At 35.0% G+C, this 14,568-nt stretch overlaps 2 protein-coding genes across 2 annotated transcripts; one reads left to right on the forward strand and one right to left on the reverse strand.

The window, feature by feature from the left end:
• Positions 1–107: 107 nt before the first annotated feature.
• Positions 108–2,701, reverse strand: trub2 (TruB pseudouridine (psi) synthase family member 2). The gene is made up of 8 exons (XM_084425992.1): positions 2,436–2,701; positions 2,165–2,299; positions 1,931–2,005; positions 1,784–1,845; positions 1,509–1,590; positions 928–1,000; positions 690–826; positions 108–588 (listed from the first exon to the last, which is right to left on the reverse strand). The coding sequence occupies exons 1-8, from the start codon at positions 2,551–2,553 to the stop codon at positions 206–208; spliced, it is 1,065 nt and encodes a 354-aa protein (XP_084282118.1). The 5' UTR covers positions 2,554–2,701; the 3' UTR covers positions 108–205.
• Positions 2,702–7,396: 4,695 nt separating this feature from the next.
• Positions 7,397–14,056, forward strand: entpd8 (ectonucleoside triphosphate diphosphohydrolase 8). Its single transcript, XM_084425984.1, has 10 exons — positions 7,397–7,527; positions 7,792–7,926; positions 8,851–8,968; positions 9,041–9,191; positions 9,288–9,447; positions 10,428–10,658; positions 10,779–11,045; positions 12,910–13,020; positions 13,176–13,310; positions 13,613–14,056. The coding sequence occupies exons 2-10, from the start codon at positions 7,801–7,803 to the stop codon at positions 13,805–13,807; spliced, it is 1,494 nt and encodes a 497-aa protein (XP_084282110.1). The 5' UTR covers positions 7,397–7,527; positions 7,792–7,800; the 3' UTR covers positions 13,808–14,056.
• The last annotated feature ends 512 nt before the right edge of the window (positions 14,057–14,568 follow it).

Genomic DNA, 14,568 nt, shown 5'->3' on the forward strand with positions numbered 1-14,568 from the left:
ATCTATCTTGTTATGTGTGTGTGTGATCTATCTACATTTATAACACCAACATTTAGCACTGTACAATTGACAATGAGAACATCATATATATATATATATTTTTTTTTTATTGATGCACAATGGACAGTATAACAAATCTATAAATTATAGTGAAAAGGTAAACTCAGAAATCAAATCCTTTCAATTAACTAATTTAATTTTCCCCTCACCCAGTCCCAGGGGTCACTCTGTCCACAGTCCTATCAGAAGTAGGGCTTGTGAGTTCAACATGCTCTTGACTTATTTGATCAGACTGTCCAATTTGACTTCTGATTTGCTCTTGAACCTTTGCGCTCGAGTTCAACTGTCCAGCAGTCTGCCTGCACATCCCAGATTTCCTGATTTTGCGGGTAGTCTTGCGAAAGTGAGCAATAGCTTGTATAATGCAGTCAGCAGTCCAATGTTGTCGGGTGAGAGCATTCTCTGCTTTGAAAGGACCGTCTCGTGTACGACGCACTCCAGAACAGACAGCAGAAGTCCGCAGCTCTAGTCCTACCTCATGAATCAATTTACGCAGATACTTCTGAGTCTCATTCACACACTGGACCTCTTTTTGTGTAGAAAAGAACAAATTTGTGGTTACTGGCCTTACAAGTAAAGCAAACCTATATTAATGTATATGTACAGAATATATTATTCAATGTACTAACCCAATGTGAAATGTGGCGGATTGAAATGTATGCATCGCAGACCAGTCAGAATAGGTGGACTTTTACCATGAGGATACAACAAACCCTTCACTGCAAGCTCGTAAGCCTCTTGAGTGCGCAGATCCATCTGAGAATACCTGCAGAGAGACATAACATACTAAGAAACACACTATGCATTAACCAAATGTATACACATCGTCTGACAGTATGAAATGTAATATGTAAAATGATGACTCACGTGATTAAGGCTTTCTGATTGGCTCCCTGTATCATGGCAAGGACTCTCTCTAGCTTATCCTGGGTAACATGGTCTAAAAAGACATAATAAAGACAAAGTTTACTACAAATTGTTAGTCTGTATTCCATACATAACAAATATGCTTGTAATTTATTATAGCAGTTTCTTGATATTAAAGTCACCATGAAACCAAAATGTACAATTATTGTTGTTTTTTATGGAATATTGAAGTATCTATTGTAAATGATTTATCAGTGCACATCATTATTTAATTCATTTGTCTTTATAATCTTTAATCAAAATGACCTCCCCTCCCACTCCTGCAAATCGCTTCTCTGATGACATGTTTTTCGGCACAGCCTGTCACTCAGTCACATGACATCACAGCAATAGAAAACAACAACAACAACCATCCAATCAATTCCTGATGGACAAAATTAAGTACCACCCTACATTTTTTTCTAGTCTGAGAAGCCATTTCACTCAGATATACGTCGCAATATTGAAGAAAAGACTATCAGAACTTCCATTTCATGCAGAATTTAAGGTTATGATGATAATTATTGTAATGTACAAATTACCGTATGTGGTTTTCTCTATGACTCGGGTTGTGTGAGAGAAATCATTGGTGGCTCTTCCAAACTCCCCCTCAAGCGTGTAGTCCTTCAGATATAAAACAAACACAAAAGTCTGCGTAAAATTGTCATTATTACAATTAATGCACGTCTGCTAACAGTTCTGATTTGATCATCACTTATTATAAATTCAGAATCAATTAGGCAGGCAGAAAAACAGTAAAGCATTCGAATGAGAGATTAACTATAACATAAAATATAGGCAGAGCCTAATCCTTTACCCTGGTTACATGTGAACTGCACAGATGCTCCAGCACTCCATTTCCTTTCCCAACACCTAAAACTGAGATAGAAACATGAGAGAATTGAGCACAGAACACATCACACAATAGTTCACTTTAGAACACAGGGTTTCAATTGTCGGTCACCTAACACTCCAGAGGAAAAAGCATCCAAGCGATGACCAACTCCGACATGAACCTTGTGAAACTGCGGCCCTGTCACTGTAACAGAGGAAAAGTAAATAGCAAGATATATGTACATTATGGTAGTATTTGTTGCACTGCCTTTAATGCATAAAAAAAAACATCTTTGTAATATGATTTTTTTCTTTTGATTTCGGGGTGACCTGGACATGTTTTTGTAAGGTCTAGGCTACCCACCTAGAGGATGGTCTGCCAGAGAGGGAAGCATAGAGGGGGACAATATGAGATCTTTGGAGCCGTTGTTCTCTCCACTGGACAGAAGCTGGAACTTCACTGCAAGCTGAGGAGCTGGTGGAGGACAGGAGTTCAGCTCTGAAGAGAGAAAGATGCAGATTTCAGTTGTCAGATAATCATGTATCACAATAAAAAAAAATAATCATAATTTATCACAAAGAAAGTATACTCGTTATCTACAATGCATTTAATGTACAAGTGACGCAGACACTACCTTTCAGTAAATTGGACTCTATGGTGTCACGAATAAGTTTCCAGTGAACTCCTTGCGGTTTGTACACAGCAAACAGACCATCCATTCTACGGAAAAGACGTGCAGCCTGCGTGGTCATTTTCGTCCAGAAATAAATGTTACAAGCATCAGTCAAATATAAACAAGAAGTAAATGACCGGAATGACTGACAGGCAGGAAAGCAGCAAATTCACACGCTGCTGTGTTGAAATTCTGGCGTCACGTGACCGTCTTCTTCTACTGGTGTTACAGCATCACAGTGACAGTAGCGCCCTTTACTGGATGAAATACTTCAGTTCAACGTGAACACCATGCTGCCAAGCCAAGGTATTGACCGGTAATTGTTGAAAGTATGCATAACATTGTCGTCTTCCCATCACATTTCTTAATATACAGGAGCCTGTCCGGGGCTAGTTTTCAAACGGGGGAAAAAAACGTGTCACAAGGTCTGTACCTCACAAGGTCTATTTTTTACTAGCATTTTTCTCTAGCAATGGTTTTGTAAACATCTCTTTCAAAACTCTCTTAAATTAGAATATTTTTGTGCATTTTATTCCAGTCTCATCATATTGTGTTGTAGGCTTAGGTCTTGTGTAAACAAGTGAAAACAGTAAAACCACACTATAGTGAGACTGGTCGTTGAAAGGTGGAAATATGTCAACACAACCAAAGGACAAGAATATAATTCATAAATGTAATTTTATAGTACAATATTTTTAGGACGAAAACAGCGGTTTGATATTTTGTATTACGCTAAAAAATATCTGCTTGAATTTTAATAATTTAGCCTCGTTAGGTTTTCCCCATAATCTCTATCATTTTTCATCCATTTCTAACAAACATAAATGAACTAGCATCCCTTTTGGTGAGAAAATAGCACAAACATCAGTACGTTTTTGCAATAGATTTTATGATATTAATAAATGTGACATTTTGTGTAGGCCTATTAGTTGATTTATCTAATAATTTTAGACATTCAGTCTTATCAAATTAGTATCAACATTTCAAAAGATGGTTAAACAATATCTTAACTTATTTAACTTGTAGTCAACATTATTATGTTTGTTGCTTTTAACTAAGAGATTTTGTTAAAAATGTAATTACACTAATGTTTTTTTTTTCCCCCTGGTTGGATTCAGCCGCCTATTTCAAATTCAAAATACTCTTAAATTATAGAACAATTTTGAGAATTATATCCAAACTTAAATGCTAGTGTAAACTAAAAGTCGTATTATATGGTGAATGTAATAAACCACACTGATATAAACACAAATCAGCTGATGAGATAAGTGTAAAACTCAGCAGGTTTCATTTTGAAAGATATGTCATTAGTTACACCACTGCCACACCTATTGATAGAGCAGGTGTGGTTCACATGACAAAAATTAGGCTACACAAAATTGTACGATTAAATATGATATGGTTTACACAATGCACGGTGTTCCCAAAACATATATTGCAGTTGTAATAAAATTGTTTGAGCAGGTAAACAAAGTAAACGTTTAAACAAATAACGTGCATTCATGAAGTGCATTCACTGACATTTGCCATGAAGGCCTATTTTAAAGAGTCTTCTCCATTGTTAAAAATGTAAGCTATGCTTAAAATGAAGCTTTGACCTTTACCTTTTCACAATTGTCTCGTTAAAGACAATAAAAGGCTGATATCAAACATCAGCTTATTATAAAAACGTATTTCAGTGGTTTACATGGTTTAATGTTAAAGTTCTATGTACAATTAATAATCTGACAAAGTGCTGATAAAGATGTGTAATGGGGTAACAAGCAGAAATATTGGTGTGGCTCAAAAGTTTACATGTGCCCAATAAAAGAGCACAGTTTATTATATGCACACGTTATTGTGGTTTTTTATGCAAAATTGCTTTAATACTGTTGATTTATGTTCAATAATGGAATCAAAGCAAACCAAACAGATGGACCACACTCATCCTTAAAATTACAGGATATTACTAATAAAATATTACTGATTAGACTAATGAACTGATGAGTATCTGTGAAAGGACAAATAATAATATGAACAGTACACTGACTAAAACAGCCTACATAATCTACATGATCTGTTATACATTATTATGTAATTGACAGTATATGAAAATAAAAATGCTCAAAAGTATAAGCACAACTATGAAAAGGGTATTTTTTTTAGCATATAAAATAAAAGTAGGCCTATGTATTTATGTGCCCTCTGTAACCGTAGCAATCCTGTAGTTTTCCACTGAGGAAAATGATTTGTTAAAAGCATTCAATCATGGAATTAAATGGAAATTAAGCTTTGAACTTTTATTGAGCTGAAATGGAAAATGGAAATGTATTTAAATATATTTAAATATTTAGATGATAAAGTTTTTTCCTCTTCTTTCCTCATCCTGGTGTGTTTCGCCAACACTTGATCCATTAATACTAACACTTTCTCTTCTCTTCTATTCTATATATATATTTTTTTTTTTTTTTTTTTTTTTTATACATATACTGCATTAGATTAAAAGGGTCATAGAACTTACTCAGTTAGTTTAACTGCTTCGATTCTTCTGCCCATTTATAAGTCACTTTGGATAAAAGCGTCGGCTAAATTATTACATGTAAATGTATTTTGATGTAAAAGCACTATACAAATAAAACGGCATTGAATTCATTGAAGTGAAAATAAATATACTGTATGTCATATGATGTAATACTTTATACACGTATACACCCATATTGTTTAACCTTTTCTTAATGTCTCACCAAACAGAGAACACATGAGCATATGTATCACAAGAAACTGTTTCAGAATTCCTTTTACAGTTGAATGTGCATTGACATGAATTCTGTAGAGCTCAAAAAAGAGGTATGTCATTGTTTTCTCCCCATTTTTTGGGCATGTAAAAGTTACATAACTAAGCTGTCACCAACCAAAACCACAAGGATATGATAGAGTGCAATGACCTTTATGCCTCATTATTTGCATATAACCACTTCACTGCATATACTGTCATGTTAGGGTGAAGTATTGTTCAGGCCAAATCAGTAACATTGCTGAATGCGACCAATTAAGAAATGAGTTCTAGCAAATAGCAAGTATAAATGAAAAAAAAAATCGTTCTACTTGTCACAGAAGATTTCACTTCTCAAAGTGTAGTGAGTTTTAAACCTGTTTTAAGACAATGTCACTGTCCCCACAGGATTATCAAACAGACATTTATGCACCTGCCATTTACTGCTTTTACTTATCTCTATTGTATAGGCTCAAATGTTCAAAACATGAATATCGGAACATAAGGGAGTGAGCAATCGCGTGATTGAGAACAACAGCTTAGGACAGCAGAAGGTATTCATACAAGATTTAAGCGGTGATTTACGATATGTCCTGATTGAACCGTGTCTTTTTTCTCGCTAATTTAAAATTGAGCGTGACCGTGAACAATTAGTTTTCTTTGTGTTGAAGTACATGCTTAGCTGCAAATCCCTATATCAGGATGCTGAGGCGATTAAACCAAAAGGTGTTTGTCACACGTGTTCCAAATCTAATTGTCCATTTCCATAGCACAGAAATGCACAGAAAGAGTCTGTTTACGCTAGTAATGTGTTATCCATATAAAAGAATATATCTAAGAGGTAACTTTAACAGTAAAAGCTGCTCATATAAGACTAATGAATTCCAGACTGCTCATGAGTCTGTGAAGGAAATATCCATTCATCAACCAACTACTGTTGAGTTTTGAATCATTTATTTATTATTTATTTATTGTTAATTAAGGAAAAAAGAATAATCAGAGTTTATTCAGACCCAATCTAGAATATACTGCTGTTGCATGTTGCAACTTATTGGTGGACAAAAAGAAGAATGTTGGACCCTATTGATTTTCAAGACAAAAACATTACATTTTTTAAAATATTAACTTTTATGCTTCCCAAGATAATATTCATAACAGATAGCCTGAACTGTGTCTTTGTTAGAAATACCGGTTTTCGTAATGTTACTGATACGCAAGGATGCTGAGTCATTTTGCTTTGACTTCACTGAATGGTGTTCAACTCTCCTGTTTTGTTTTAATCTTTTTTAAATGTTTCCCTGGCCTAGATACATTTTTGAAAGAAAAGGTTCTATATATAGAACATTAAAGGGTTCTGTCAGGTGCTTCATTTATAGAACTTTTAGGGGTTCCCATCATGAGATCATTTTATGGATTTAATTTTAATTGATTATAATTTCTTTGAATTAAACAGCTTGTAAGCATAATTTTTCATAACATTAAATTTAGAAATAACCCATTAAATATGAAAGTATATCATGCAATTTAAGACATTTGTCCTAAATCTTTTTTTTTTTTGCGCATTATTTAAAATTGAGTCAAGCACCTAGAACATATAAGCCTATAAAACCCATTGAGCCTTTTTTTCAATGAGTGTATGCTTTTCTGTTTTCAGCCAATTTTTTTAAGACTAAGTACTTTTTAGTGTAGGTTAATCAGATTTTATAACATTGCGAAGGAGGTTTAATTCTGACAACGTTAACACAACTTTAGCTACAAATGGCAAATCTGTATAAATTAGTCCACCTGTGTAAATTTGTGTTGTGCTACAATGTTAAACCAAGGACGTTAACACAGCAGAGTCACAGAGAGATTAGTTATTAAGTAACATTTGTTATTGGATGAGATTAGCATATGGTATCGGTTTTATTCAGATAAAGTTGTTTATCAGTTCCCACATATCAAAGGACGTACTGTCAGATTCTTTAAGAAAACTTAAATTCAACTTTTGACATTAATACATAAAAAATAAGAGAAGATATGCGGTCCAATGAAGCATTGAGCTTGTAATCCAGGGAGTGTGTGTGTGTAGCACCTAACTGTGTGTGTAAAAAAGGAAAAGTTAGTGAGTGTGTTATGTGTGTGTGTAATGAGCTGAAGATATATACTGGGGAAGTGGGAGTATAACGTCAGTTCTCAGAGGCCCCGGCTGGAGTAAAGGTCTGGAGGTATCAACACTGTACATACCTGTCTTCGTTATTTGGCCACGTCTCATACGTGTGTTCATAAAGAAAATTCAAGTGGTAAAGGAGAGGAAAAAGGGTAAGACACTTGCTTTTTCTATGATCTGTTATGTTATATGTCTCGACCTGCCATTCAGCTTTATAATAACAAAGATCTGGTTAATCATTCACTCTCTTAAACTTGTTGACTTGAATGGGCATGTGAAGTATAAACAAAGCTATAAATTATTGTGTCTTAACCAGGATTTGACTATTTCACTGTGGAATGCCATGAAATGAACTTTCCATATTTGTGGATGAACTTGTCGTACCTGTAATGCTTATTTGTTTTGTTTCTGGACAGACTGCAGTTATGGGAATTCAGATGAAAGCTATATTATTGGGTGCTGCAATGGCAGCTGTAGCTTGTACAACCATCATCGCTTTGGTTCTCTCTCTTGCTAATCATCAGACTTTGGATCAGCCATACTCAACACAGGTGCAAAGCAAACACGCTCAACTGTCAGTCACGATGTGGTTTTGTATAAACTTTTAATAGATAAGGAGTAAGTCAACCCAAGTAGGAGGCATTCACCAGAAAAGTTATTTTTCATGTCTGCTGACAATGCCTGTGGTTTATTTAATGTAGATCACCTGAAACAGATGTCAGTATTTGCTTTATCGGATACTATTATTATAAATATGTGTTGGTGGCGACTGAGGATATCTGTAAGCATGACTACTCTGGTCATTCCTACAATTCAATGCCTTTGAAATATTTTAAAAGTCCCTTTTCATGATCAACTTTTCACTGCTTTAAAAAACATATTCATGACCCTTTTTGTAGAGGCAATAAGAGACAGGAATTTTATACGAGACAGGAAAGTGGAGGGAGAAAGAAGGGAAATGGGATCGGGACATGACATCCCTGTGAACACATGCACTAGTCATGCACATAATTTCCATATATTTTACGGACACACATTTAACCCCTATTTTGAATCATTTAAAATAAATTGTTCGTTATTTGTTGATACCTGCATTAGCTAATGTTAACAAATGGAACCTTATTGTAAAGTGTTACCAAAATAACTATAATGTGCTATTATTTGAAAAATCTGTTAATTATGTAAATTTCACACATGAATAGTCGGTTTCTTAAAACAATCCAAAGTAACAAAATGAAAAATGCATAGCATGTCTTTTAAGACCACAAGCATAATGAACAAGCAAACAAATTCTAATTTCTCACCACAAACTATAATAGTGAAGCACTGTTTTTATTAATCCTGTGGAATAACATAAATATGATATAGCTATTGTCAAAAGTTTTCTCTCAGGATGTGTTTGCTTCTCTTAGGAAAGTAATCGCATAAATCAAGTTTCGCCCAAATTTATGGAACTCTTTGTCTGACTTCCTCAGTATGGGATTGTGTTTGATGCCGGCTCCTCTCACACGGCCCTCTTCCTGTACCAGTGGCTGGGGAACAAAGAGAACAACACTGGGATAGTCTCTCAGAAACAGAGCTGTGATGTGGATGGTGAGGACATTACTGGAAACTTTTTTGCTTTTTGTTCTGTTATGCTGCAAGTTCAAGTACTTTTTTTAATAGGTGATGGCATATCAAGCTATGTCGAGAACCCTCCGGCAGCCGGAGAAAGTCTTAAGAAATGCTTGGATGTTGCCAAAGCATTGATACCAGAAGGACAGCGGAAGGCTACACCGGTGTACCTCGGTGCCACTGCTGGCATGCGGCTTCTTAGGTGAGTCATCTGATCAACATCTGGTTGATTTATCATAAAAATGAAAATAATGAAAATGAAAAATTGCATAAATGATCAGTGTTATTGGTTTCACAGATTACAGAACCAAAGTCTAGCAGACAGCATCCTCGCAGAAGTCACCAAAACAATCCAAAGTTATCAATTTGATTTCCGAGGGTCCAGAATACTCACTGGCATGGAGGAGGGGGCTTATGGCTGGATCACCATCAACTACCTCTTGGAGAGCTTTATCAAGGTGACTATTGGCTTTCCAGTACTGATGGAAAACTTTCAGCATTTTTACATTTTCAAAAAAAAACATCACATAGTATGATTAATAAGCTGTCCCCACAAGGATTTCGGATATTGCCATCTTTTGGGGGACATTTTGTCCCCATAATCTAGGGTTTACCAGGACCACACACACATGCACAACGCACAAATACACGCACACACGCATGCACGCACACACAGGATTTAATATTTAGTAATTTAATATTATGAAAAAGATTCAAATTTGTACACTTATCTATGTGTTTAGAACAATAGTTCATTAGTTAAAAAGAAAGTTGAACAACCAACATCAATGCAACATCAATAACTTTAGATTAGTGACCCTGGACCACAAAAGCAGTCACATGGGTACATTTTTTTGAAATTGAGATTTATACATCACATGAAAGCTGAATAAATAAGCTTTCCAAATAAGATGTGTGATTTGTTAGGATAGGACAATATTTAGGCCGAAATGTAACTATTTGAAAATCTGTGCAAAAAATCGAAACATTGAGAAAATCGCCTTTAAAGTTTTCCATTTATGTTTGCGATTGTGCTACATTCACTCACATAAATAAATGTTTTATATCTTTACGGTAGGAAATGTACAAAATATCTTCATGGAACACGATCTTTACTTAAAATCCTAATGATTTTTTTGGCATAAAAGAAAAATCGATCATTTTGACCTTTACAATGTATTGTTGGCTATTGCCACAAATATACCCGTGCGACTTGTGACTGGTTTTGTGATCCAGGGTCACATGTCCTTATCACCTCATATGTTTTTATTTAGTTTTAAAGGCCATTGAACACTGGTACAATGGAAGTTGCGATACTATTCCAAGTTGTTTTGCCAACACTGAATCAAACCGATCAATAAACAGTAGAAATTATTTTAATGACTCTTAATTACTTCTCTTTTGTTAGAACATCCAGTCTTAATGGTTTTCCTTGCAGCACACTTTTGAGGGTCTTTGGATCCACCCTAAAGCAGGAAAGATCCTTGGAGCTCTAGATCTCGGTGGTGCATCAACACAGATCTCATTCATCCCAAAAGACCCAGTGAGATTACCAGATTCAGCTTTTAATCTCCAGCTCTATGGGTACAAGTACGAGTTGTACACATACAGCTACTTGTGCTACGGCAAGGACCAGGCTTTGAAGAAACTTCAGGCATACCTTCACAAGGTTGGTTTTTAAAGGCTTCACGTATCTGTACCATACCAGTTTTAGCGCTGTTATGTAGGTTTAGAAAGAAAGTGTTTTAAATTATGGATATGTCTGATATGGTGTTTTTGCTTCATCCAGACTGCTGGACCAACATCTGTTATCAGTCACCCATGCTACCACGAAGGATATAAACTCAATGTTACTTTGGCTGAACTTTACAACTCCCCTTGTGTGGCCACACCAAACAATTTTAACCCCACGGCTATAGTCACTTTCTCAGGAACGGGAAATTCATCCCTCTGTCTTTCTCTAATGGAGAATATTGTTAACCTCACCGACTGTGCCTTATCACCAGACTGTGGTATCGATGGTGCCTATCAACCTCCTGTCAATGGCGAATTCTTTGTGAGTGTTGCGTTCCTTATCAAATCAACTTCATTAATATAGCATTATATTTAAGTTAGGAGTTTTAATGTAAGGAAGGAAATGAAAACACAATTACTGTGGGAAGATATTCAATAACACAAAAAAGTTTTACATGACCTTATATGGACATGCAAAACCACAAAATGTTATACAATATTTGATTAAGTCTATGTTGCAGTGTTTCCTGCCACAGCAAAGGAAATAATATTTGACCTGAGTGATAAATCTGCCGTCTTAAATATGATGTGTATCTCTAAATAATGTCAAGAAACAAGTTGCCCTAGACGACTTCACACGAATCAACATTGGCTTCAGTGCAGCCAGTTTATCAGATTAAATTACAAATGACTTTTTGGTAATCAAAACCATGCAGGGTGACGAATACAGTCTAAATCCTGAATGATTGAGCCGGTTCTTTTAATGAACAGTCGCTAGTAATTTATTACATGTAATCTGGATTACGTAATCAGATTCAAAAAATGAAGTACTTGTAATTAGATTATATTACGGTTTAAAATATAGCCTACTCATAATCAGACTATAGTTACTTTTTTATTGATTGCATGATTACATGTTATTCTCACAATGGCAGTAAATTATTTATGAGTCATTGATTCTCCCTGCTATTTTAAATTTTCCTTTCTAAAAGAGTCTGCTGCTTATACGTTCAGAGGGTCTTCCAAGTTTGTGGAATTGCACACACAGACCAGCCATTAGGCATGTGCTTATATCACTGAAATCTGAGACCCATACAGCATTTGATCACTGGACTTACAATAATCATTTCACTTTTAAGAAGTGTTTTCTGCAAAATGCAGAACATTGCAGCATTGCATATCTAATCAGCTCCTTGCGAACACATTAATTATTATTTGAATTATCACTCAGAGAGTCATTTAACCACGTATACCTGTCTTTGGAAGGCAAACCACATCAGTCAATCACATTCAAATGCACAAATAATCGTCATTTCATAATTAAATGCAATCCAGGGATTCCCCAACTTTTTTGTCAGCTGAACCTTTTTTACCTAATATATTTACCTAAGGTCAATAATAAAATAAAAATATTAATAACGACAATGATACAATTAAGCTCACGGTTCTCTGATGTTGGTTAACGGTCACATGACATGCTGGTAAAATAAAGAAATAAAATATTTCGGTAACACTTTATTTTAGTGTCCTTGTTACACGTTACATGTAGTTACTATAGGAATTGCTATAAATTGTGCATAATTACATGCAACAAACCCCAAACGACACCCTAATCCTAATCCTATAGTAAATACATGTAGTTAATTAATGTTACTCAGTACTTAAATATATCGTTACACTGTAACACGAACACCTTAAAATAAACTGTAACCAAAATGTCATCTTTTTTAGTAAGTGTTTTCATTTCTAAATTAATTTAGATTTTATGATATAATTAATAGCTTTTCATTAAACTCACAAACCCCTTGTTCTTCCATCACAAACCCCAGTCTGGGAAACCCTGATGTAATGTTAGGTCAAACGTAATGTAAGTTGTAATGCAAGTTAGGTCAAAAGTAATCTAAAAGTAATCCAAAAGTAGTCCAATTATATTACCTTAAATGTGTAATGTAATTGATTATGTTACTAACTAGTAACCGACTACAATTTGTTAGTAATCTTCCCAGCACTGTTCACTCTGATGAATCCTTCACTGAACTTAGTCCATTAGAGCGGTTACTAAATGAACAAATAAAGAAGTAGCTTATAAGTTACTCTTTTCAGTGAATCGAATTATCCTCTTTTTTTTTTTGCTTTAATTCATATTTTCCATGTCTTAAAATAACTATGTTTCATGTCCATCGCAGGCTTTTTCAGCATACTTCTACACCTTTGACTTCCTTGGCCTCGTCCCAAAAGCTCCACTGACACGGGTTCTTTCCACTATTGAGACTCACTGCAACAAAAACTGGATCACTGTGAGTCCGCACAGATACTATCACAATACATTGTAATCCTACATTTTATAGTAAAAAGCCTGGTCAGACGCGAAGTGATCACATATATGATTAAATGTTTCGTATATTTGATAATGCTGATCCTAAAATTCATGGACCGTTATTCCTTTCCGCAGCTTACTGCTGAAAATCCAACCATTAAGGCGAAATATCTGAGAGATTATTGTGCTTCAGCTCATTATATTATGACTATTCTACTGAAAGGATACAAGTTCAATAACACCTGGGATCAAATCTCTTTTGAGAAACAGGTAAGGAATACAGTTTCATCAATGTAAATGATTAGTCTTCCTGTATTGCAGTGCAGCTGTTCAGTGATTCATAAATCACATGGGACTGTAATGTAATCTGCATTGCTCAAAAGCACAATGACAGTAGCTCATAAACTGATGTCATACCATGTGCCTCAATTAATATACCAGATGATCTCTGCTCCAGCAGTATAAGAAAAGCACTTCGAGGAATCGCCCTTTATATGACACCCCTGACATAAAGCCTGTCTTATCAGTGTGATGTGGGGATTTGTACTCATATGACCTTATGATGGTTACAGGTAGCAGACACGGATGTTGGTTGGACTTTGGGATACATGCTGAACCTGACCAACATGATTCCCTCTGAACGCTCCAGAGCGGTGACAGGAGTGGCGCACAGTCAATGGGCGGCTCAGATTTTCTTCATCGTTTTTGCCCTCTTCCTCAGTCTACTTGTTATAGGCATCCTGTTTGTCCGTGATCCAAAGCACTAAGTTGTTTGTGTCATGAGTGAATGTGTATGTTTACAATAATATTTACCGCTTATATTTCAGATATGAAGATCGACAAGCAACTCTTTTGACTGCTGTTTGAGATGTTTCCTTTACAAAGAACAACGCTTTTTTGCGAGTTTAAGTTATTTAAAGTAGCGTCTTGTTTTGAAGGCTGACTAGTTATACCTCAATGATTTAGTCTGTTCTAGCTGATAATTCAATAAATTGAGTCACAGAGATTTTTCATCATTTATAAACTGATACTTTTTTTTATTTGTTTGTATTCATTTTCACCTCCACTCAGCACTTACAGTTGGACTTAAAGCATTTAACAGACATTAAATACATTTATAGTTACATTATTATATGTGATATTATAAAAATGAAAGCGTTATTGTGTTTTGTACATATTTATAAAATACTAAAATGATATTTTAACCTTAAACATAAGCATATGCAGCTTATATTTTGCCTTTGCTTTTTGCGAAGTGTTTGTACACTACCTTTAAAAGTTTGGGGTCAATAAGATTTTAATATATATTTTTAAAGTGTAAATAATCCCTGTGATGGCAAAGCTGAATTTTCAGCATCATTACTCCAGTCTTCAGTGTCACACGATCCTTCAGAAATAATTCTAATATGCTGCTTTCTCAATGGTTGTTCTTATTAAAATGCCCGTGGAAGTTGTGATACATTTTTTTCAGGATCCTTGTTGAATAAAAGTATAAATTGTTTCCTTTTTTTAAATGTACTGACTAAAA

Source organism: Rutilus rutilus (genome assembly GCF_951802725.1).
Source record: "Rutilus rutilus genome assembly, chromosome: 12".
In the NCBI taxonomy this organism is placed as follows: domain Eukaryota; kingdom Metazoa; phylum Chordata; class Actinopteri; order Cypriniformes; family Leuciscidae; genus Rutilus; species Rutilus rutilus.